This window comes from Neoarius graeffei, chromosome 12, assembly GCF_027579695.1.
Source record: "Neoarius graeffei isolate fNeoGra1 chromosome 12, fNeoGra1.pri, whole genome shotgun sequence".
NCBI lineage: Eukaryota > Metazoa > Chordata > Actinopteri > Siluriformes > Ariidae > Neoarius > Neoarius graeffei.
In genome coordinates, this window is record NC_083580.1 from 27637435 (window position 1) to 27664116 (window position 26682).

Here is a 26682-nt window from a genome sequence, read left to right on the forward strand (position 1 = left end):
ACTTATGCAACATACATGTACATGCATGCATTTTCACTGATAAAAAGTAAAAGGCTAATTAAATAAATCAGATTAACTGAGACAATCACATTCTGAAGCAAATTAAATAATCTTATACCGGTAACTTAAACACACAATACAAGTTACATGTATTAATCTAAATGCAGGTAAACAATGTGTTATTTTTGTTGTTTTTTATATCCAAATGAGAGTTGGAGCTTACCCATCTGTGTTCTCGCTTCTTGAAGGCCGATCTTGTGGCCGATTGTTTTTGAAACAATCTGACTTTCAGTTATTTGTTCAGTTCTCCGTTCATTCACTTCTTCCACGTAAGGGCGAGATGGCAGCAATATCCAGTTTAGAAATAAGACGGCTGCTCCACTCATTCACTTTTCTTCATACTGTGTATTCCGCCATTACTGCTGGGCTCAGGCAATTACTAAAACCTGGGATGGAACTGGATGTCACCGGTTTTAGCAACAACTGCGAGGAGGTCACTGCCCGAGCGATATGTTCCGTTCCGGGTTTTAGCAACAACCCTCGGCTCACTTCGGAAGGACTGGTGCAACTGAACTCACTTTCCTTTTTTAAAAAATAAACAAATAAAATAAATAAATAAATACTTTCCTTTTCTTGTAGTTTTCTTTTTATTTAATTGTTGATACTGCACCCTCTTTCAATACAGACTTATAGCCAATGCTCCTCAACAGATCAAAGGTCTCGTACGAGTCTTCAGTAAAATGTGCAGAGCAGGGGAGAGACCACGTCATAGCCACCCAATGTGCCCGTGAACTTCTCGCAGAACACGTCCAAATCTTTGCAGTTTGAACTTTCTTGGCCCATGAATGCAACATAAATCCAGCTTCTGCCATGTTGCTGCACCGGCCAGCAACACATCTATGTGGCATGGCGATAAATTAGCTCAAAATGGAGGATCGGAGTTGCAGTCAGCTCTGTGTTTTAGTATAGCAAAAATGGCACTGAGACCGATAGACTTCCTGTTGTGACGTTACGGATGTCAAGGTCATTCACTCAGACTGCTTCCTATTTCAATCACTTTAATCATAAAAATTACTATATTAGATTTATTGTTAGTGCTTAAAACTATTCCTGTGCCATTCTTGAGGTTTCAAGGCATTTATAAACTAAAGTGAGGCTATAGCTCTGCGTATATGCTTTAAGGACTTGTGACTTGACTTGGACTTGAGCACTGATGACTTGGACTCAGACTTGTGCATTATCTGCATTCAGACTCATAAATTGGAGACGAGGACTCAGATTTTTTCTTTATTTTTTGATAATAATTAAAAATTTTTTAAAAGATATACAACCCTGATTCCAAAAAAGTTGGGACAAAGTACAAATTGTAAATAAAAACGGAATGCAATAATTTACAAATCTCAAAAACTGATATTGTATTCACAATAGAACATAGACAACATATCGAATGTCGAAAGTGAGACATTTTGAAATTTCATGCCAAATATTGGCTCATTTGAAATTTCATGACAGCAACACATCTCAAAAAAGTTGGGACAGGGGCAATAAGAGGCTGGAAAAGTTAAAGGTACAAAAAAGGAACAGCTGGAGGACCAAATTGCAACTCATTAGGTCAATTGGCAATAGGTCATTAACATGACTGAGTATAAAAAGAGCATCTTGGAGTGGCAGCGGCTCTCAGAAGTAAAGATGGGAAGAGGATCACCAATCCCCCTAATTCTGTGCCGACAAATAGTGGAGCAATATCAGAAAGGAGTTCGACAGTGTAAAACTGCAAAGAGTTTGAACATATCATCATCTACAGTGCATAATATCATCAAAAGATTCAGAGAATCTGGATGAATCTCTGTGCGTAAGGGTCAAGGCCAGAAAACCATACTGGGTGCCCGTGATCTTCGGGCCCTTAGACGGCACTGCATCACATACAGGCATGCTTCTGTACTGGAAATCACAAAATGGGCTCAGGAATATTTCCAGAGAACATTATCTGTGAACACAATTCACCGTGCCATCCGCCGTTGCCAGCTAAAACTCTATAGTTCAAAGAAGAAGCCGTATCTAAATATGATCCAGAAGCGCAGACGTCTTCTCTGGGCCAAGGCTCATTTAAAATGGACTGTGGCAAAGTGGAAAACTGTTGTGTGGTCAGACGAATCAAAATTTGAAGTTCTTTATGGAAATCAGGGACGCTGTGTCATTCGGACTAAAGAGGAGAAGGACGACCCAAGTTGTTATCAGCGCTCAGTTCAGAAGCCTGCATCTCTGATGGTATGGGGTTGCATTAGTGCGTGTGGCATGGGCAGCTTACACATCTGGAAAGACACCATCAATGCTGAAAGGTATATCCAGGTTCTAGAGCAACATATGCTCCCATCCAGACGACGTCTCTTTCAGGGAAGACCTTGCATTTTCCAACATGACAATGCCAAACCACATACTGCATCAATCACAGCATCATGGCTGCATAGAAGAAGGGTCTGGGTACTGAACTGGCCAGCCTGCAGTCCAGATCTTTCACCCATAGAAAACATTTGGCGCATCATAAAACGGAAGATACGACAAAAAAGACCTAAGACAGTTGAGCAACTAGAATCCTACATTAGACAAGAATGGGTTAACATTCCTATCCCTAAACTTGAGCAACTTGTCTCCTCAGTCCCCAGACGTTTACAGAGTGTTGTAAAGAGAAAAGGGGATGTCTCACAGTGGTAAACATGGCCTTGTCCCAACTTTTTTGAGATGTGTTGTTGTCATGAAATTTAAAATCACCTAATTTTTCTCTTTAAATGATACATTTTCTCAGTTTAAACATTTGATATGTCATCTATGTTCTATTCTGAATAAAATATGGAATTTTGAAACTTCCACATCATTGCATTCCATTTTTATTTACAATTTGTACTTTGTCCCAACTTTTTTGGAATCGGGGTTGTGTAAATCTTATGCCATAATAATTTGGCATAAGATATTTATATCTACATTAATTTTTATACTAATTTTGTGCAAGAGAATGCACATTCACCTATTCATACGTCATGTTCAGGAACAAACTAACGTTAATGGTGCTAAAATGCCTAGAGAGAGAATGCCCCTAGGATTGTCCGCTTTGCTTATACAGACTTCTCGTGCAGTGGGAAAAAAATATGTGTTCCATATGTAGAAGAACTATCGAGGAGACGACGGGGACAACCTTGAACTTCAATCATCAATTGGTCAGACTCCACCCAAAGAAATAAGTGACATGCTATCTTCATTGCGCTGTTGATAGCGGGGCTTGCTTGCTGACCGGTGAACTAGCTAGTCTTAGGCCCTGTCCACACGGCAACGGATTCAGGTGAATCTGATAAAATTGTTTATCGTTTCGGCCTGGCGTCCACACGGCACCGGCGTTTTGGGCGCCCCAAAACGAAATCTTTTGAGAACAGGTTCCAGAGTGAAAAAATCTGGCAACGGCGCCGTTGCGAAGTCGTCTGGATGAGTAGAACGGATTTGTTTACGATGACGTCACAACCACATGACTGTCAGTGCTTCACGCCGGGTAGAAGTGTAACGAACTCGATGCAAGTTGTCAACAAATCCTATAACTTGGTTCATGAAACGCGCTTACAAAATATTTTCACTGTGAATATTTATTGTGTAATGGTGCAAAGTGAGAGCGAGAGAGAGAGAGAGAGAGTGAGAGAATAGCCCTTAGGGCAGAGTCTTTAGTCCAAACACTGCGGAAGCAGTACCAAACCGCGCACCGCCCGTGCGCTTTCCAAAAACAAAAACAATCCTGCCAGCAAACATAGGAAAAAAAAGGAGCGATCTCACCTCTTCAGATGTTGGTTTAAGTCCGACAATACATTCCTCAAAAAGGGTGTAGAAGAACAAAGTAATCCATCAACGTGTAGCATTCAATTTATTCCGGACCATTAAAGAATTCTGGAGGATATCAGAATATTGGCGTACCGGCTTCCATCTACCCCCATTCATTCGTCTTTCCGTGTCTTTCGTTTTATGCTAGCTGTATACACTCAAAAAAAAAACCATTGGATTTACTAGAAGTCCCAGAGAGGGGCCATTTGGCCTTTTTACCTAGAAAACCCACAAGAGGGCCAATTGGCCCCAAGTCCTCCCTGTAGACATTCATTTTGTTATGGAAATGTGGCTGTTAGTTACCTTATAGCTTAGAAATGAAATCTTACAATGCCTGTTGAATGTTGAATCTCTGCATCTTCGTTCCTTGGAGAGGAGCTTCTTTCACCACAAAATTCTTGAGGGAACTGAAGCGATAGTCCATGTGCACTGAGGTATTTATCCATCAAACAATTGTCTGGTTGCAGTCACATGAGTCGTTATGGTCACATGGGACATTCACATGTTCACATTTTAGAATAGAATGTGTTTTTATTCCTCATTCTCACATTCACACAGAAGTAGCCAACATGACTTCACCACTGAAGTGTGAAGTGTGTGAAATGTGACCCCCTCACCCCACACACTGCCACTAACAGCCTCATTACCATAACAAAATGAGTGATTAGTGTATTGGGGAAAAGCGGTCGGGCCAAATGGCCCCATGTGGGTCTTCTAGGTAGACAGAAAAATGCTGGGACTGCTAGTGTTAATAATCAAAACTTTATGTGGCTAATGCTACAGAAGAAGGGGTTTATGCGCATGCGTCTACTTCTTCTATTGTTCTGGTGTCTCCGATGGGACCGTCTTACAGCGCACGTAGTGGTGTGGCATGTGTATTGCATCGTTTTCAGCAAGCGTTGCGTTGCCATATGGACCTGATATTTTACTGATCCGTTGCCCATGTGGACGCGATATTTAAAAAAAAAATCTCATTGCCGTTGTCGTGTGGATGTAGCTTTAACCCTCTCTCATGTTATTTGCCCTGTTGATAGCGGGGCTTGCTGAGCGATGAACAAGCTTTTTATCTCTAGCCTATTAAGTAAAATGGGGCAGTCAAGCAGTAACGTTAGTCCAACACAGTAGCAGAGACGGTTTCACATAAAAGCAGCAACAGCCACCGTCAAATGGTGCGGTTGGAATCTTGTTCTTGAAATCGACTCAGATCAATAGTGGACTCGGACTCAACTCGAAATGTTCTTTAATGACTTGGACTTGACTCGGATTTGAACACTGGGGACTCGAGCCTGGACTCGGACTCGAGGTTTAGTGACTCGACTACAACACTGGCCTAGAGACAACAAACAAAAAATCTCATGGAATAGCTCGATTTTAATGTTTTCAGGACAGTAACCCTTTCATTTCTGAAGAAAATTTGATAGAAAATGAGGCCAAATTAGAATTAAAAGAGAATAATTAGAATGAAATTATGAAAGCAATTAAAGAATGAAAGAAATTAAATATAACATTTGAAATGCTTATATGTTTGGGCCTTTTCTGAAGGTCTAGAAGGCCCTGACGGTTTCCCTCCAGTATATAGTTGTGTGTCATGAGCATATCATTTTTGAGTTGCCAAATTGTAAAAGAACATAAAATACTGGTGTTCAAAACAAAACAGAGATGGAGCTTGACAAACAAGCAGAAAACCACCACCTCAAATTATGAATTGATCCTGTACGTGTGTACTACATGGATATCTCACTTAGACTATGTTCACATTACAAGTCTCATTGTTCAATTCCGATTTTTTACTCAGATCGGATTTGCCTATCTTGATGGTTCACATTCATAATTACACGTGACATTCATGTGACTGTAACGTGAACGCATCAGTCTTCCGAAACGGCATGCATGAGCACATTGCTACATTTTTTGCACTAGTCATCTGCGTCACCTACAACAAAAAACTATATATTTGTGAGATGACTCATGGCATTAAAACTGACAAAATGGACATGCTCATAGTAAAAGTATGCATTGCATTTTGCTCTGGAGGACAGCAAACAGTTCATTAGCTGCCAGTGCTGCTAATGAAGACGGCACTCAGTGCATGCATATATGCAAAAAGCCACATGAATTCCAATCTAACCATTCTCATTCATGTCACATGGCCATGAACTGAATATCCAATCTAGGACCACATATGAAAATGACTCAAATCTGATTTGAAAATATTCTATGCCCACACAGCCCTGAAACATCAGATCTGTGTCACATGAAGGCAAAAATTCAGATATGAGTTGCTTCAGCCTGGTAATGTGAGCATAGACTTAGCTCCCTGTGCATTCCTTGCCGCTTGATGAGCGCTACTGTCAGCTTCATAATGGTGAAGTATGACTATAATTATAACTATTATACCTTGAAAATCATTTGAAAAACAGCAGCTTGCCTCCATTGTTGTGAACAATGAACAGCTCTAGGATATGATTTCAGAATATAATGAAACTAGGTTTTAATTATTTAGTTATTTGTTTTATTTAGCATACGAAGGGCTTTGTATTAAAAAAAGAGGAAATCCGAACTTAAAAGAAGATGAATTTTGTTTTTTTTGTTTGCTTTTTTTTCATTTATTTGTTTGTTTACTTACCTACTTGCAATTACACGGGTGAAGGGGTTACTGACAATAAATGAATGAACAAACATAATCAATCAATCAATCAATCAATCAATCAATCAATCAATCAATCAATCATTATTGTTGGTTTAGAAAACCATGATACTACATTTATCAGTATCAAAGTAAATATTCTGGCATTGTGACAACCCTGTTAGAGAGCCTTGGTTTGTATATTTGTGTGTATATGTGCACGTGTGTGTGTGTGTGTGTGTGTGTGTGTGTGTGTGTGTGTGTGTGTGTGCATGCATAAGTGTGTTTAACTAGTTTGTTTTGAGATATAGTATTACAGGTTTGTCTGAGTTGATTGGTAACAGTTAAGAATGTGATAATGGAACTAAATAACCATGAGGTTCTTCTTGTTCAGTCACAACAACCGTCAAAATAATTATATGCTGCAAGAAGGTACCTCCGAATTACATCATCCACCAGCTCTGTGATGACATCATTCCCAAAAATGCACTCTTCTCTGCTTGCTCATTCAGAATCAGTGTGGTGGTTTGCAGTAAGCAGAGAATTTTTCCAGTAATATAGCCAGTGCAAGGATGCAATATTTAAATAATATTGGCTGGCTTTTTTTGTGGTTTATCAGATATATTCCATTCAGCTAGCATGATACTGAATGAGTCAAAGCTAGCTGAATGGAATATATCGTTAGACTATGAAAAAAAGCCATTATTATTATTATTATTATTATTATACAGACATACACACTCTCTTCATATCAGCATTCTTGAAGGCCAACACGAGCTTACTCGCGACTTGGTGGTTTTAGCGCGGCAGTCAAGTTACCTTCTAGCCGATGTAGCATTCAGCAGTAGTGTTAGCGAAAGCCAATGCAAGCTTACCTGTGACTCAACGCTGTTAGTGCGGCAGTCCAGTTACCTTCTAGCCGGTGTAGTGTTAGCGCAGGCCAGTGCTAGTGCAGTCAAGCTGAATATTATTATTATTATTGTGCAGTCAAGCTGAATATTATTATTATTATTATTATTATTGTTGTTGTTATTAATATTATTATTATTATTTTCCCTGTGTAATTTACTTAGTTATTTTTAAAATCAACATCAACAGCTACACACAATGGAGTGACCTGGCAGCCAAAATTCTCTCAAAATCTTCTGCTTTTAATGAAGCAAACTTCGCGGCCATGTTTGTTTACAAACTGTCACAGTCACTTGCTAGCGCGGAAGTTTTACATCTCTGATGTGTCTCTTTTCCAGGTTTTTTAAATGTCCGTTGGTATGTTTTTTTCTCTTGTAAATATGCCTAAGGAATATATGAAGTTTTGGTAGCCTTTTGGGTGTTCAGTTCATTTATTTAGTGCTTAATCCTAGCACTGGATTAGCCTCGTCTTATCTCTTTCCCGGCCAACAAAGAAATGATTCTGTGCATGCGCAGCAGGTAAGTTTTGTCATTGGATCTTCGCATGAGCTCTGATGAGTGACATCGTGTTGTCTTGACAACATGCAATATTATAACAATATTGCACACTCATTCTCCATTGGGGAGAGTGGCATAATACATGGAGAATAAGCGATATGATAATATTACATGCCATCAATAAACCCACTAGAAGGGAACAGAATACATGTTTTTATTCCATGGAAAAAGTGGCCCGTATGTGTAATAATGCTTAATAATGAAGTAAAAGCTGTTATACCATATTCTGTATGCAACCCGAAGAAGAGCTTTGAAGGTTTGTATTCTATTCAAAGACTAAACAGAACTGCATGAACCTGCATAACCTTAATGATCCACTTAGTTAAAGGTCAAAGGAAAATATTAAGATGTGACTTCTATAACAATAACATGATATTTATATACCATTACTGTGATTCAGATAAACATATAGCACAACAGTGGTTTGATTAAACAATATTACACATGCTAGCTCAATATTACAATTTCTTGATTTCCTTTTTTTTCAGAAGGATATTTAAAGATAAGAAGGATATTTACGTATTTAGACTAAATGTGTGTAAATGCAGTTGAACCCATTCACTCTAAATGTTGGTATCTTTAATACCCAAAACAACCATAACTGGACAAATTATGTTGTAGCGAGATTAGATGTTCATGTTCCAATTTGATGAAACATGGTTATGAAGAGACGAACACTCATTTTATAAGGTCAGAGTATGTAAGATTGTTAGGGTTTTGCTGGGATTCGAACCTGGTTCGTTGGTGTGATAATCCAGCAAACCCCCACTAGGCCACCAGGGGGATGACTCAAATGCAGAGGCGTGAGGCGGAAGTAGAAAAAGAATCAAAAGGTTTATTTAAACTATATACACTATATACAGGGCAAAACAAAAGACAAAAAAAAAACCAAAGAGTATAATCCAAAAGAAAAGCAAAGTGCAAAAATACAAAAGCTAAGAAGATCAAAAAACACAGTGCAAAGGAAACTGGAGATAAACATAACAGCACAAAGACTCCGTGACAAGAGGACTGAACTCAGGGGTATAAATAGACAAACTAATTAAGGACACAGGTGAAGATAATTAGGCAATTAACACAAACACAAGACACAGGAACAGTGGCGGCCTCTAGAGGCCAAAATAAACACGACATGAAAAGGAAATAACAGCGGCCTCTAGAGGCCAAAACAGTCCTAGTCCTAACAGGACCCCCCCCTCTAGGAGCGTCTCCTGACGTTCCCAGGGCGATCCGGATGGGCCGAATGGAAGTCCCGACACAGTTCTTTATCAAGGACATCCCGAGCAGGAACCCAGCAGCGCTCCTCAGGACCATAGCCCTCCCAGTCCACCAGATATTGCAACCCGCCGCGGACCCGGCGGGAGTCAAGCAGGCGATTCACAGTGAACACAGTCTGCCCCTGGAAGATGCGGGGGGGTGGGGGGTTCCTAGGGGCAGGGGCATACGTAGACGTCAGTACGGGCCGTAACAGGGAAACATGGAAAGTGGGGTTGATCCTCAGAGTCCGGGGCAACTGGAGCCGGTAGGAGACAGGGTTCACCCTGCGCACCACCTTGAAGGGGCCAATGTAGCGAGGAGCAAGCTTGCGGTTCTCCACCCGCAGTGGAAGGTCCTTAGTGGACAGCCAAACACGCTGCCCAGGGCGGAAAGCGTGTGCAGGTCTTCTATGGCGGTTGGCCTGAGTCTGGTTGGTTCTGGAGGTCTGTATGAGGGTCTTCCTGACCTTGCTCCAGGTCTTGCGACACCGTCTCACATATTGGTTGACCGAGGGCACCCCCGCGTCCTCCTCCTGGTCCGGGAACAGAGGTGGCTGGAACCCGAATTGGCACTGGAATGGCGACAGCTTGGTGGCCGATGACTGCAGGGTGTTGTGGGCGTACTCCGCCCATGGCAGCCAGGTGCTCCACGATGTCGGGTTATCCATAGCCAGGCCTCGCAGGGTGGTTTCCAGGTCCTGGTTGAGCCTCTCCGTCTGACCATTGGACTGTGGGTGAAACCCAGAGGAGAGGCTGGCAGTGGCTCCGATGACCTTGCAGAACCCGTGCCACACTCGGGAGGAGAACTGGGGCCCTCGGTCTGAGACGATGTCCTGTGGAAGACCAAAGACTCGGAAGACATGATTAAACAAAAGTTTCGCAGTTTCAAGAGCAGAGGGGAGTTTGCACAGTGGTATGAAGCGGCAGGCCTTGGAGAATCTGTCAACTAAGACCAAAATGACCGTGTTACCTTGTGACTCAGGGAGACCCGTGATAAAGTCGACTGCCACGTGGGACCAGGGACGCCGGGGAATGGTCAGAGGATGCAGGAGACCCTGGGGACGCTGTCGTGGGTTCTTGGTTCTGGTGCAAACCTCACAGGACAGGACAAATGACCTTACTTCCTGCTCCATGTTAGGCCACCAGAAGCGTCTTTTCAGGAAGTCCAGGGTCCTCCGAGCTCCCGGGTGGGCGGTGAGAGGGGAAGAGTGACCCCACTGGAGAACCTTGGCCCGGGCTTGATGTGGGACGTACAAGAGGCCTGGTGGCCCCGTCCCAGGACCGGGGTCCTGGCGTTGGGCTCGTCGGACAGCCTCCTCAATACCCCAGCGGACAGGGGCCACAATCCGGGACACAGGGATAATAGGCCCGACTTCATTCTCCCTGTTAGTGGCAGAGAACAGTCTGGACAGTGCGTCAGGTTTGGTGTTCTTGGAGCCGGGGCGGTATGAGAGGGTGAAGTCAAATCGACTGAAAAACAGGGCCCACCTAGCCTGTCGAGGGTTCAGTCTCTTGGCTTGCTGGAGGTACTCCAGGTTCTTGTGGTCAGTCCAAACCAGGAATGGATGTTGTGCTCCCTCCAGCCAGTGCCTCCACTCCTCAAGGGCCAGTTTGACCGCTAGCAGTTCTCGATCCCCCACATCGTACCGGGACTCAGCAGGACTCAGGCGGTGGGAGAAGTAAGCGCAGGGGTGCAGCTTTCCTTCCGAACGTTGAGAGAGCACCGCGCCGACACCACTGTCCGAGGCGTCCACCTCCACGATGAATGGTTGGGAGGTGTCCGGGAGAACCAGAATGGGTGCCGTGCAGAAGCGGTCCTTGAGGTCTTTGAACGCCTTTTCTGCCTGAGGAGACCAGCCATAAGATCCACCTGTCCCTTTGGTGAGGTCTGACATGGGTGCTGCCACAGAACTGAAGTTCCTGATGAACTTGCGGTAGAAGTTAGCGAATCCTAAGAACCGCTGAACCTCCTTAACGGACTTGGGAGTAGGCCAATCCCGGACGGCCAGGGTCTTGGCAGGGTCCATTTGGAGTTGGCCTGTCCGTACAATAAATCCCAGAAAGGAGACCTCGGGAACATGAAATTCGCATTTCTGGGCCTTGGCGAACAGATTGTTCTGTAGCAGCCTCTGGAGAACCTGGCGGACATGGTGGCGGTGCTCCTGCACGGTCTTGGAAAAGATAAGGATGTCATCGAGGTAGACAAAAACGTATAGGTTAATCATGTCCCTTAAGACGTCGTTGATTAGGGCCTGAAAAACAGCTGGTGCATTGGTGAGTCCGAAGGGCATCACCTGGTATTCGTAGTGCCCAGACGGGGTGTTAAAGGCAGTCTTCCACTCGTCTCCCTGTCGGATACGGATGAGGTGGTATGCGTTCCGTAGGTCCAACTTGGTGAAGACGGTGGCGCCTTGGAGCAGGTCGAAAGCTGTGGACATCAGCGGAAGGGGATATCGGTTGCGCACAGTGATCTTATTCAGGCCCCTGTAATCAATACATGGTCGGAGCCCCCCATCCTTCTTGCCGACAAAGAAGAAGCCGGCTCCAGCAGGTGAAGTGGAGGGTCGAATAAACCCAGAGACCAGGGCATCTTTGAGGTATTCCTCCATGGCCTTGCGTTCTGGCTGAGAGAGTGAAAACAGTCTGCCACGAGGAGGGGTAGTCCCAGGGAGCAAGTCGATGGCACAGTCGTAGGCCCGGTGCGGAGGAAGAACGGCGGCCCTGCTCTTGCTGAATACCTCCTTGAGATCCCAGTACTCTGTGGGAACTTGAGATAACTCGGTGAGATCAGGGGGCTCGGCAGGAGACACAGGAGAGCTAGAGAGCAGACAAGAGGCATGGCATGCAGGGCCCCATTCCACAACCTGGCTTGTTACCCAGTCTATGCGAGGGTTGTGGCGAGTAAGCCAAGGAAGGCCTAGAATAACTGGGAACTCAGGTGAAGGAATAGGTGCAGGGATATTTCTTCCTTGTGACCTTGAGACTGGAGGAAAACTGGAGAAGTAACTTGGGTGACTCTTCCATCACCTAACGCTTGGCCATCGAGGGCAGACACAGACAGTGGGACTTCAAGAGGTGCAGTCGGAATATTGATGCTTTGGGCGAAGTGAATATCCATAAAGTTCCCAGCCGCCCCTGAGTCTATCAAAGCTTGACAAGAGTGGACAGACTCACCCCAGGAGATGGAGACCGGGATGTAGATTCCTTGGCCAGGGAGTCCGGGAGAGAGGGTAGGCCCCGTCACAACCCTCCCTCGGCTGGACGGGGCGGTCCTTTTCCCAAGAGTTCGGGACATGATGCTCGGAAGTGACCAGGTTTGCCACAGTAGATGCAGCACTTGTCCCTCCTTCTGCGCTCCCTCTCAGATGCGGAGAGGCGAGTACGACCCACTTGCATGGGTTCTGGACAGTCACTGAAGGAGGTAGACGGTCTCCAGGTAGAGGTAGGGAGGCTGGGGGGGCTCAAGGCTTGGTGGCGTTCTCTCATCCTGTTGTCCAGACGAATAGCATGTGAGATGAGGGTTTCGAGGTCACTTGGGCATCCAATAGAGGCCAGACCGTCCTTGATGGGGTCAGACAGACCATGGTGGAAGGCTGACACCAGGGCAGTCTCGTTCCATCCACTTACTGCTGCGAGTGTTCGGAACGAGATGGCGTAATCTGCGACGCTTCCTCCTTGCCGGATGGACATGAGCTTTCGGGCTGCGTCGGTACTGATGTCTGCCTGATCGAAGACCCGAAGCATCTCTTCAGAAAACAGCTGGAAATCAAAGCACTCAGGTCCCTGTCTTTGCCAGATAGCAGTAGCCCAGGCTCGCGCCTTACCAGCTAATAAGGTGATCACAAAGGCAATCTTGCGGCGATCCGTAGTGTAGGTGGTAGGCTGAAGCTCAAAGGTGAGTTGACACTGGGTAAGGAACTCTCGGCACTCACTGTGCTTGCCGTCATACCTCTGTGGTGCAGGAAGGCTGGGTTCGCGAGGTGAAGAAGGCAGCATTGCAGGAGGCACTGGAGCAGGAGTGGGAGCTGGATCAGGAGCAGGAACTGGATCAGGAGCAGGAGATGCAGGCAGAGATGTCAGCTGTGCCAGGGTTTTCCCAATTTGCTGAAGCAGTTCCTCGTGGCGAGCGAGGGCCTCACGTTGGCTGGTGAGCGTACGTCCATGAGCGTCCATGGTTGCTCCGAAGCGTGTCAAAGCTGCCATAATTCCCTGAAGGTTGGCCGGGTAGACAGTTGAAGCAGCCTCTGCTGAGTCGGTCATGACGGAGTCTTTCTGTTAGGGTTTTGCTGGGATTCGAACCTGGTTCGTTGGTGTGATAATCCAGCAAACCCCCACTAGGCCACCAGGGGGATGACTCAAATGCAGAGGCGTGAGGCGGAAGTAGAAAAAGAATCAAAAGGTTTATTTAAACTATATACACTATATACAGGGCAAAACAAAAGACAAAAAAAAAACCAAAGAGTATAATCCAAAAGAAAAGCAAAGTGCAAAAATACAAAAGCTAAGAAGATCAAAAAACACAGTGCAAAGGAAACTGGAGATAAACATAACAGCACAAAGACTCCGTGACAAGAGGACTGAACTCAGGGGTATAAATAGACAAACTAATTAAGGACACAGGTGAAGATAATTAGGCAATTAACACAAACACAAGACACAGGAACAGTGGCGGCCTCTAGAGGCCAAAATAAACACGACATGAAAAGGAAATAACAGCGGCCTCTAGAGGCCAAAACAGTCCTAGTCCTAACAAAGATCTAAATGGGGTAATTTACAGGATCAAATACATAGAGCTCAATCAAGCTGACTTTGTTTTTCACTTTATCCACTCGCTTGCAAAGCCTGATGGGAGAAAAGCTACTGCCCTCCCACCATGTATGAATGCATGGCGACAGCTAAAATAAAGATCACAATCATTTAGTTCAGCATTGCAGCCAACGTAGGACAAAAATCGTTTTATTGCACGTCATTGTTTTGTCATTTTAAATGAACAGAAAACGTATTCAGTACTGCTGTGTTTCAGTGCAGAGGAAGTTGCCTACATGTGCAGCATTTGCATGCTACAGAGATTAAAGATCCCATTCAAAGAGTGTTGAGTTAAGAACTAAGAGTTCCTAATTTGTTTGAAATTGAAGTAATAAATAATTAATAACGACAAAAAAATGAAATGAACCCAAAACGGTAGCGTCTATTCTCCTGGAACTGAAGTTTTTGTATTTCACTATAGTAGCTACATCCAGCTATAACGTGGAACTAAATTAAGATGGTGTCAAAACGTTTGAGGTATGGGGAAACAGTAAGGTTCAGTGTAGTATATGCAAATATGAATTAGCCTAGCCCAAGCAATTGCCTGAGTGAGCAGCTAAAGAGGAAACATCCTGGCGCAAACGCCTGCGAAAGATTTCTGAGGCAGGTTTCGTGGTATTAGTGATAAATGATTGACGACAACATGGGGATAAGTGATAAACAAGGCATATATTTATAATCTCTGTGATCTCTGTAAACAGCACCAAGTTTCTTGCTGCTCCAGAGTGCTAGTTAGCATGTGCTCATTTACTTGCATTGAACTAATATCCCCCTAGCTCTGCTAGTTGTTTGGAGCAGTATAGAAAACTTATTCAGACTGCATTTGGCATTATTGTTACTTTACATCAGAGGTGTACAGCTTATTCATGTAATGTCTTGAGTTTCAAGTAAGATGAAAGATATATAAGCTATATAGCCAAAAGTATGTGGACGTCTGACCATGACCCACATATATCTCAACACAGTTGGCTGCACATGATTATACAGAATGTCTGTTTATGCTGTAGCATTACCTTCACTGGAGCTCAGGGGCCCAAACATGTCCCAGTATGACAGTGCCCCTGTGCACAAAGCAAGATCCTTGAAGACATAGTTTGCCAAGGTTGGTTTGGAAGAAATTCATTGGCCTCCACAGAGCCCTGACTTCAACCCCACTGAACACTTTTGGGATCAACCAGAACGGTGCCCGACCTCACTAATTCTCTTGTAGCTGAATAGAAAATAAATCCCCACAGCCACACTCCAAAATCAAGTGGAAAACCTTCCCAGAAGAGTGGAGCTTATTATAATAGCAAAGGGGGACTAACTCCATATTATTGCCATTCCTTTGGTATTGGATGTTCAACATGCACATATACAGTGGGGCAAAAAAGTATTTAGTCAGTCACCAATTGTGCAAGTTCTCCCACTTAAAAAGATGAGAGAGGCCTGTAATTTTCATCATAGGTATACCTCAACTATGAGAGACAAAATGAGGAAAAAAAAATCCAGAAAATCACATTGTCTGTTTTTAAAGAATTTATTTGCAAATTATGGTGGAAAATAAATATTTGGTCAATAACAAAAGTTCATCTCAATACTTTGTTATATACCCTTTGTTGGCAATGACAGAGGTCAAACGTTTTCTGTAAGTCTTCACAAGGTTTTCACACACTGTTGCTGGTATTTTGGCCCATTCCTCCATGCAGATCTCCTCTAGAGCAGTGATGTTTTGGGGCTGTCGCTGGGCAACACGGACTTTCAACTCCCTCCAAAGATTTTCTATGGGGTTGAGATCTGGAGACTGGCTAGGCTACTCCAGGACCTTGAAATGCTTCTTACGAAGCCACTCCTTCGTTGCCCGGGCGGTGTGTTTGGGATCATTGTCATGCTGAAAGACCCAGCCACGTTTCATCTTCAATGCCCTTGCTGATGGAAGGAGGTTTTCACTCAAAATCTCACGATACATGGCCCCATTCATTCTTTCCTTTACACGGATCAGTCGTCTTGGTCCCTTTGCAGAAAATCAGCCCCAAAGCATGATGTTTCCACCCCCATGCTTCACAGTAGGTATGGTGTTCTTTGGATGCAACTCAGCATTCTTTCTCCTCCAAACACGACAAGTTGAGTTTTTACCAAAAAGTTCTATTTTTAACCATATCTGACCATATGACATTCTCCCAATCCTCTTCTGGATCATCCAAATGCTCTCTAGCAAACTTCAGACGGGCCTGGACATGTACTGGCTTAAGCAGAGGGACACGTCTGGCACTGCAGGATTTGAGTCCCTGGCGGCGTAGTGTGTTACTGATGGTAGCTTTTGTTACTTTGGTCCCAGCTCTCTGCAGGTCATTCACTAAATCCCCCCGTGTGGTTCTGGTATTTTTGCTCACCGTTCTTGTGATCATTTTGACCCCACAGGGTGAGATCTTGCGTGGAGCCCCAGATCAAGGGAGATTATCAGTGGTCTTGTATGTCTTCCATTTTCTAATAATTGCTCCCACAGTTGATTTCTTCACACCAAGCTGCTTACCTATTGCAGATTCAGTCTTCCCAGCCTGGTGCAGGTCTACAATTTTGTTTCTGGTGTCCTTTGACAGCTCTTTGGTCTTGGCCATAGTGGAGTTTGGAGTGTGACTGTTTGAAGTTGTGGACAGGTGTCTTTTATACTGATAACGAGTTAAAACAGGTGCCATTAATACAGGTAACGAGTGGAGGACAGAGGAGCCTCTTAAAGAAGTTGTTACAGGTCTGTGAGAGCCAGAAATCTTGCTTGTTTGTAGGTGACCAAATACTTATTTTACTGAGGAATTTACCAATTAAGTCATTAAAAATCCTACAATGTGATTTCCTGGATTCTTTCCCCCCATTCTGTCTCTCATAGTTGAAGTGTACCTATGATGAAAATTACAGGCCTCTCTCATCTTTTTAAGTGGGAGAACTTGCACAATTGGTGGCTGACTAAATATTTTTTTGCCCCACTGTAGGTGTCATGGTCAGGTGTCTGCGTGTACTTTTAGCCATTTAGTCGACATATAAATAGATGGTATAATAATAATAATAAACCAGATAATAACTAGAATTACATAAACTTGTCTGTGTAGTAGTGTTTTATTTCAGCCTCATTGGGGATATTGTTTGCATTGTGACATTCTCCGCTGGGAATACTTGGACTTCGTGGACTGCTTCAGTTATAAACACAGCGTTTTGATATTTCATATTTTTAGTATGATGTAACCGCGAGTTGACCTAGTTGTTAGCATGTCTGCATCTTGATCTGGAGAATGTGAGTTCTACTTGTAGTTGGGCCATACCAAAGACCATCATAATAATGGTACCTATTGCCATCTAGCAAGGCATGCTGCAATACAGATGCGAGTGGGGAGTCAAACTCTCACAGTTGCCAGAGGACTAGACCCCCACTGTAAACCTAGCTATATACACTCAAAAAAAACCCCATTGGATTTACTAGAAGTCCCAGAGAGGGGCCATTTGGCCTTTTTACCTAGAAAACCCACAAGAGGGCCAATTGGCCCCAAGTTCTCCCTGTAGACATTCATTTTGTTATGGAAATGTGGCTGTTAGTTATCTTACAGCTTAGAAATGACATCTTACAATGCCTGTTGAATGTTGAATCTCTGCATCTTCGTTCCTTGGAGAGGAGCTTCTTTTACCACAAAATTCTTGAGGGAACTGAAGCGATAGTCCATGTGCACTGAGGTATTTATCCATCAAACAATTGTCTGGTTGCAGTCACATGAGTCGTTATGGTCACATGGGACATTCACATGTTCACATTTTAGAATAGAATGTGTTTTTATTCCTCATTCTCACATTCACACAGAAGTAGCCAACATGACTTCACCACTGAAGTGTGAAGTGTGTGAAATGTGACCCCCTCACCCCACACACTGCCACTAACAGCCTCATTACCATAACAAAATGAGTGATTAGTGTATTGGGGAAAAGCGGTCGGGCCAAATGGCCCCATGTGGGTCTTCTAGGTAGACAGAAAAATGCTGGGACTGCTAGTTTAACCGAGTTATGGCAACCAGTCCCACGAAACTGTGTTAATTTAGATGTATTGAATACAGTTATGTTGAGTTATTCAAAACATAACTGTATTCAATACATCTAAATTAACACAGTTTCGTGGGACCGGTTGCCATAACTCGGTTAAGTAAATCCAATGTTTTATTTTTTTGAGTGTAGGTGAGAGGCTGAGAGCTATGGAGAGCAGTGCCATCCAATGCGCCCGATTGCATGGCGCAGGAAGGACTTTAGACTTTTTTTAGCATGATGTAAGAGGTGTCTTAAATTGACATAACTGTGTCAAAGTCTCGTTAATTTTGTAAAGACTGCGGGAGATCCATCGTAGATGGTGAAGTTCTCATTTCTAATAGGTATGCTACTGTGCTGTTTGGTGGTGTTCAGAATCAGGAAATAAGACAATAAAACAGGATTTCATGAAAAAAAAAGATAACCTCTCATTGTGTATTGCACTTGTGTGTGTGTGTGTGTGTGTGTGTGTGTGTGTGCGCGCGCGCCTGGGAGAGAACCTTATATGAGAATTAGATCTGAAAGTGGGAATGGGAAAAGCAAACATACAAGCCTGCACACACGCGCGCACATACACATACACACACATATACACACGCACACATACTTCCAGATACTGTCAAGTGAGTGGCGAGTTGGATAGTGAAAGACAGATCTCAGCTGTCAGTGTGTCTTATGTAGCCGTGTCTACAACTGTACAAACTGTACACTGTACAAAAAAAAAAAATCAACCAAACAGAAGGTGTCGACTCAACAACATATAACGGGTTAATTTTCATTGGACATGGATTATGGAAAATCAGAGACGCTTGTTAAGGAACTGCAACTGAAGGTGAGTGTATGACCATAATAACCAGGTCATAACACAATATTACACCACCATCGATGGCTTGTACTTCATTACTATTCTGAAGATCTAAGGAATTGACCCACTTCACAAACATAAATAGAACATTGTACTCGGTTTGCACTAGGAATGCACAAATAATCCTCATGATCACAGTTTTTATTTCCTCAGTAAATGAGACCTAATTGCATGTGACATTAGTGACTTTTAGATGAAGTGAGTCAGTAGGCTCATATTACCTGTGTTATTTATTGTGGAATATAAGCTACCCATTCATAAGATTTAACTTTCTGCTTGCACACAGCTGTGATGTATGTACATATGTGTCTAAGTTTATTTATATTTAAATTTAAACGAGGAACACAATTACTTTGACTTGTTACTCATAGAAGAATATAAGTGACTGATAATTGAATACAGCCTCAGTTGTTAAGTATTACTCTGGAGTACATTCATAAACACTGAGACAAATCTGTTTTCTTTTCTTTCTTTCTTTCTTTCTTTCTTTCTTTCTTTCTTTCTTTCTTTCTTTCTTTCTTTCTTCTTTCTGAGAAATTGCTGCATGAAATTAAAATTGAATAACTGGTCCGAACTCTGATCCACCCTACCCCTCTTTTCTGCTATGTATTATTATCACAACTGCTTTCTCACAGTTTAGGATTATGTCTTTCTCTTATTTGGTAATGTTATTTTAGTATGGCTAAAACATACACTAGCTGTAAAGTTGTAATTGGTTATTTTGGGATTTGGGTTTACGACTGAGATATTAAAATAAGTTTTACAGTTTTCTTGCAAAAAGTCACAGTTTTCTTACAAATGTAATCGTTCAAATAAGAAAAAACTAATTTTTAATTAATGCAAAATCAGGGATTTATGCAAGTCATCATGAACATTGATGAACATGAAATTTGTAACATTTAGTGTTATAGCTAATTCAGTCATTACTATTGGAGGACGAGCACTACATGTCGTCTTATGCTACGTTCACACTAGCTTGTAGTTTGTGTCACTTTTGGGTGTGTACTGCCTGGCAATAAGAAATGCGAATAGAGCAAATGAACAGGTTAACGCTAACTATCCATCAATTATCCATAACCACTTATCCTGTACAGGGTTGCGGGCAAGCTGGAGCCTATCCCAGCTGATTATGGGCGAGAGGCAGGGTACACCCTGGACATATTGCCAGATCATTGCAGGACTGACACATAGCCCATGTTTACATTAGACCGTATCAGCGGATCATCAGATTAACGTTTTTAAAACGATTAGCGTGCACACAGCAACACCAATAAACGATTTGCGTGCACATAGCAACGCCAATACACGGATACGCTCGGCTCCGCAGGCATCCTGCGCTCCAAATCAGTCCGCCCTGAACAGCAAGTGCCCTCTGGAGGGTGCGCACTCCGGCCCTGCGCAGCTCACAGAGCGCGCGAGTGAAGTGAACAAGCTGTGATTCGGGACTGAGCCGCTGTGTGTGTGATCCCAGCGCATATCACTTATCACTTGCAAGTGGAAGGATGGCAAGCCTAAAGACAATCATAACTACACAATGGGCAGTATTTGCATCAGTATTTGCAGTATTTTCATACTTTTATACTCTTTAATGAAAGGTGATACAAGGCGGAAGTCTGCGCCGTTTTTCAGCAGTCGCGTCACATGACCAACGCCAGCGAATCAGGAAGGTGGATGTCACAGTGACGTTGTCCAATGAGACGCCAGCTAGAGCTCAGCACAGCGTATCCGCGTATTCTGAATGTTTACACAGCACCGGACCAGACACGATCTGGATTGAATACGTGGACGCTGGCGGATTCCTGTTTCCCAGCGTTTCCAGGCGGTTTAATGTAAACGGACAGTGCATCCACGAAGAAAACGAGACAGATACGGTCTAATGTAAATGTAGTCATAGAGACAAACAACCATTCACACTCACATTCACATCTACGGTCAATTTAGAGCCACCAATTAACCTAACCTGCATGTCTTTAGACTGTGGGGGAAACCCATGCAAACACAGGGAGAACATGTAAACTCCACACAGAAAGGCCCCCGTCAGCCACTGGGCTCAAACCCAGGACCTTCTTGCTGTGAGGCGACAGTGCTAACCACTACACCACCGTGCTGCCCCTAAAGCTAACTAATTAAAAACAAAATAAATACTTCACTGACCGGTGGTAAACATGTCAGTGTCTATGCTAGGCTTTATACTTCATTTACATAGCAAGCTATCTGTACTATTACTTCAGCAAATGCAAGTATTCTAAGATGTATGTGACAGAAGAATGTTAAACCTTGGTATCAAGTGATAAGACAGAAAATGGGAACTAAATGGTGAATGAAAGCACTGAGTGAGGAACTGAATATGTGTACACAGTACTGTGCAAAAGTCTTAGACACCCTATTTTTTTCATACAAACTTTGTTATAGATTTCTATTTTATGACTTCTACATTATCAAGTCTGTACGAAAACATTTTAAAGTTCCAAACATTCATTTTCCAGCACAAAATTAAATGTTACAGAATTTTTTTTGTATCCGAGCAGCATATTACATAAGAGACCACTTTTCAGATTAAAAAAGAAAACATAATGAAGGCTACTGGGTTTTGCTGCAAAATTACAGTAAGAAGCGAGTGTGACAGTCAAAGTGTCCAGAACTGTGGCAGGTTCTGCAAGATGTTCAGTAAAACCTACAGCTCATCTGCTTATAAAACTGCACTCATTGTATCTGAGATGACTATTTTTAAAGCAAAGGGTCGTCTCGCACCAAATATTGACTTTGTTTCATTTATTATGGCTTACTGCTGTTCGTAGTATGTTTTTAATGTTGAAACATTTCATTTCATTATTTTTTAAGCCATTTTTGGCCTACAGCATTTCATTACATGCGCCTATGAAAAAAATACACACACACACATATATATGTATGTATGTGTATGTATGTGTGTGTGTGTGTGTGTGTGTGTGCACGCGTGCGTGTTAGCACACATGGAGTATATTGTGATATCAGTTTCAGTGTATGAGCTGATCAGCGAGTGTGTAAGAACAGTTCTGTTCTGCATCTAAACTTGGCCGAGCCATTTAAATTGCTCACACACAAGCCTTCACAAATCATGTGACAGCGCGCATGAACCGTTCATAAATATAGACACATTTGTAATTAGACCATGATAGACTTTTAAACATGACATATGCAATTTGTGGGCATTTACTAATCATTATTTCTCCACTTTAACTCAGGAAATGCACTTTATACACACACACACACACACACACACACACATACACACACACACACACACACACACACACACACACACAGGAAGCACAGCATCACAAGTGGGACTGCAATGTGAAAAGTTAGAAGTGAGTGGTCCAGGTTTTGTGAAAGACATAAAATGCTTCTGATAAGCTTTATACTGGTGTCTGTTTAATTTAAATCATATTTATAAATAATTTAATCAGCTTGATTTGATTTGATCGGTTCTAATATTGCAGTTGTTTAATTGCAGCCATGCAGAAGTGAAACACTACTATTAGACTACTGAAACTTTTAATATGCATAGCCTTCAGCAAGGGTGACATTAAAGCATATGGATTGTGAAATGACAAGCATGTGCACTCTCTCACTGACACACACACACACTTCTGCTAGGGGCAGAATGAAGGTTGTAACTAGAGTTAGTGTGTGTGTGTGTGTGTGTGTGTGTGTGTGTGTGTGTGTGTGTGTGTGTGATATAAATGCACAAATCAAACACACCCAGAATATGTTTGGCTTTTTCTTCGGACAAGGGGAAATATTTTAGAAATAAATATACAGTACCAGTCAAAAGTTTGGAAATGCCCTCTAATTCAGTGGTTTTTCATTATTTTAAAATTTTCTGAATTGTAGATTAATACTAAAGTCATCGACATTATGAAGAAACATATATGGAATTATTTGGTAAACAAGAAAGTGTTAATCAAACCAGAATGTGTTTTATATTTTAGATTCTTCAAAGTAGGCACCTTTTGCTTAGATGACAGCTTTGCACATCTTGGCATTTTCTCAGTCAGCTTTATGAGGTAGTCACCTGGAATGGCTTTCAGTTTACAGCTGTGCCTTGTCAAGAGTTAATTTCTTGACCTCTTAATGTGTTTGAGACCATCAGTTGTGTTGTGAAGAGGTAGAGTTGGTATACAGTGAATGGTCCTATTTGAGTACTGTTCTAATCCATATTATGTCAAGAACTACTCAACTAAGTAAAGAAAAACGACAGTCCATCATTACTTTAAAGGTGCCCTTCCACCAAAAATGTTTAATACTGGCTCTTTTTGAAATACCATAGTTCACTCCGAGTTGCATATGCATGCTGCATGTGAAAATGTAATTCTACTCCCATTCCCTGTATTAGCTTATGAAAGAAAGCAGTCGGAAAAACGAGCGGATCAGAAAAAGCCATACGAAGTTACATCACTTCGAAAATTAGTATTCATGGCCTCGCCCACCTTGGCTTGTGACCGCCCATGGGAAGAAAACGCGAGGAGAGAGACGTAATTCGCCCCGAGGCGTGGCAGGGTGCTCCGCATCAGTTTCATTTCTAACGGCGGCTCCAGCCTGACTTTGCACGCTCGTAACTCGGGCAGGGGAGGTCCCAGCCTCCCCAGACTTGGCAGCCAGCGGCCTCTGCCCTCTCCCGAACGAAAGAGTGCTCCCTGGGCGGGCTAGCTCTGCGCCTCAGGACGTAATTCACCTAACCTTAACCCTAGGTCCCAGCCTCCCCAGACTTGGCAGCCAGCGACCCCTGCCCTCTCCCGAACGAACCAGCGCTGTCAGGGCCCGTCAGCTCCCAGCCAGGGGACGTTATTCCCCCCACACACCCCGAGGCGAGCTCCGCTCCGTGCCTTATGCCTTGATGAGAGCTGCTGCCGCAGGGAGTATTCAATTAAATAAATAAATAAATAAACGACTCCCTCGCGCGCGCACACACAAGCGTTCTGGTTGGGGAGAGAGCTCCCTTCTTCTGCTCTCCCTCTCCTCTTATAGGGCGCGGTCACTGGGGAAGACACACAAGCACACGTTAATTCCTGTCAGGTGCAGTGATTCTGCCACTTACCTTCCCTGACTCTGCCCTCCATTCACAGACCGACGCTCGGCCACGCCCCTGCTGCCACATCTACATTGTTATTGGTCAAAACATCGATGTCGAGACCATAATAGCCAATCGAAACAGTTTTTACAAAGACACCCACATCCGCTTGTTCTGACCCACTGGAGGTAGCGTCACAGTGCTGTTAGCCAATTAGAGGTAACACGTTTACTGATTGCTGTTAGCCAATCAGAGGTAACACGTTTACATGTCATGAATATTAATGAGTAAGAGCTGAAATCCTGTCGTTCTCCCGCCACCCACTCCTCCACCAAACTAGAACAGCCTGAAACAGGAGAACCACAGCATTTTTTTCACCAAAACCGGCTCACAGGGCATTAATTCATACTCGAGACCACCGCACAATTAATGAAAAAACGATGCAAGGGGACCTTTAAGAAATGAAGGTCAGTCAGTCCGAAAAATTTCAAGAACTTTGAAAGTATCCCCAGGTGCAGTCACAAAGACCATCAAACGTTATGATGAAACTGGCTCTCATCAGGACCGCCCCAGGAAAGGAAGACCTAGGGTTACCTCTGTTGCACAGGATAAGTTCATCAGAGTTACCAGCCTCAGAAACCACAAGTTAACAGCATCCCAGATAATTGCCCACCTAAATGCTTCACAGAGTTCAAGTAGCACACACATCTCAACATCAACTGTTCAGAGAAGACTGCGTGAATCTGGACTTTATGGTCGAATTGCTGCAAAGAAGCTACTTCTAAGGAAGAACAACAAGAGGAAGAGAATAGCTTGGGCCAAGGAACACAAGGAATGGACATTAGACCAGTGGAAATCTGTCCTTTGGTCTGATGAGTCCAAATTTGAGATTTTTGGTTCTAATCGCCATGTCTTTGTAAGACGCAGAAAAGGTGAGTGGATGGTTCCTACATGTGTGGTTTCCACAGTGAAGTATGGAGGAGGAAGTGTGATGGTATGGGGGTACTTTGCTGATGACACTGTTGGCGATTTATTCAAAATTGAAGGCACACTTAACCAGCATGGCTACCACAGCATTCTGCAGCGACATGCCATCCCATCTGGTTTGCGCTTAGTGGGCCCATCATTTGTCTTTCAACAGGACGATGACCCAAAACACACCTCTAGGCTATGTAAGGGCTATTTGACCAAGAAAGAGGGTGATGGAGTGCTTCGTCAGATGACATGGCCTCCACAGTCACCTGATCTAAACCCAATTGAGATGGTTTGGGATGAGTTGGACCACAGAGTGAAGGCAAAGCAGCCAATGAGTGCTCAGCACCTCTGGGAACTCCTTCAAGACTGTTGGAAAACCATTTCGAGTGATTACCTCATGAAGCTGATTGAGAGAATGTCAAGAGTGTGCAAAGCTGTAATCAAAGCAAAAGGAGCCTACTTTGAAGAATCTAAAATCTAAAACATATTTTGGTTTGATTAACATTTTAAAGTTCACTAAATGATTCCTTACGTGTTGCTGCATAGTCTGGATGACTTCAGTATTAATTTACAATGTAGGGGAAAAAAATAAATAAATAAAAACATCGAATTTGAAGGTGTTTCCAAACTTTTGACTGGTACTGTATATATATAAAATGTTGTGGTTTTACACACACAGTGGTATTTGAAAGTTTGTGAACCCTTTAGAATTTTCTATATTTCTGCATAAATATGACCTAAAACATCAGATTTTCACACTAGTCCTAAAAGTAGATAAAGAGAACCCAGTTAAACAAATGAGACAAAATATTATACTTGGTCATTCATTTATTGAGGAAAATGATCCAATATTACATATCTGTGAGTGGCAAAAGTATGTGAACCTCTAGGATTAGCAGTTAATTTGAAGGTGAAATTAGAGTCAGGTGTTTTCAATCAATGGGATGACAATCAGGTGTGAGTGGGCACCCTGTTTTATTTAAAGAACAGGGATCTATCAAAGTCTGATCTTCACAACACATGTTTGTGGAAGTGTATCATGGCATGAACAAAGGAGATTTCTGAGGACCTCAGAAAAAGTGGTGTTGATGCTCATCAGGCTGGAAAAGGTTACAAAACCATCTCTAAAGAGTTTGGACTCCACCAATCCACAGTCAGACAGATTGTGTACAAATGGAGGAAATTCAAGACCATTGTTATCCTCCCCAAGAGTGGTCAACCAACAAAGATCACTCCAAGAGCAAGGTGTGTAATAGTCGGTGAGGTCACAAAGGACCCAAGGGTAACTTCTAAGCAACTGAAGGCCTCTCTCACATTGGCTAATGTTAATGTTCATGAGTCCACCGTCAGGAGAACACTGAACAACAATGGTGTGCATGAGAGGGTTGCAAGGAGAAAGCCACTGCTCTCCAAAAAGAACATCGCTGCTCATCTGCAGTTTGCTAAAGATCACGTGGACAAGCCAGAAGGCTATTGGAAAAATGTTTTGTGGACGGATGAGATCAAAATAGAACTTTTTGGTTTAAATGAGAAGCCTTATGTTTGGAGAAAGGAAAACACTGCATTCCAGCATAAGAACCTTATCCCATCTGTGAAACATGGTGGTGGTAGTATCATGGTTTGGGCCTGTTTTGCTGCATCTGGGCCAGGATGGCTTGCCATCATTGATGAAACAATGAATTCTGAATTATACCAGTGAATTCTAAAGGAAAATGTCAGGACATCTGTCCATGAACTG

General features: G+C 43.1%; 1 protein-coding gene across 16 annotated transcripts in view; it reads left to right on the forward strand.

Annotated features, from left to right (window-relative positions):
- Window positions 1-26682, forward strand: part of LOC132895315 (formin-binding protein 1) — a 259445-nt gene that overhangs the window by 40381 nt on the left and 192382 nt on the right. For 4 of the 16 annotated variants that reach the window (XM_060935739.1, XM_060935744.1, XM_060935742.1 and 1 more), the window contains exon 1: window positions 18701-18883. The exons of 1 other annotated variant lie outside the window; for it this stretch is intronic. In XM_060935739.1, the coding sequence (XP_060791722.1) occupies window positions 18836-18883 (48 nt within the window). In that variant the 5' untranslated portion in view covers window positions 18701-18835. Of the gene's footprint in view, window positions 1-18700; window positions 18884-26682 lie in introns of those variants that run through there. 11 more of the 16 variants (XM_060935740.1, XM_060935745.1, XM_060935748.1 and 8 more) reach the window with 6 other exon arrangements.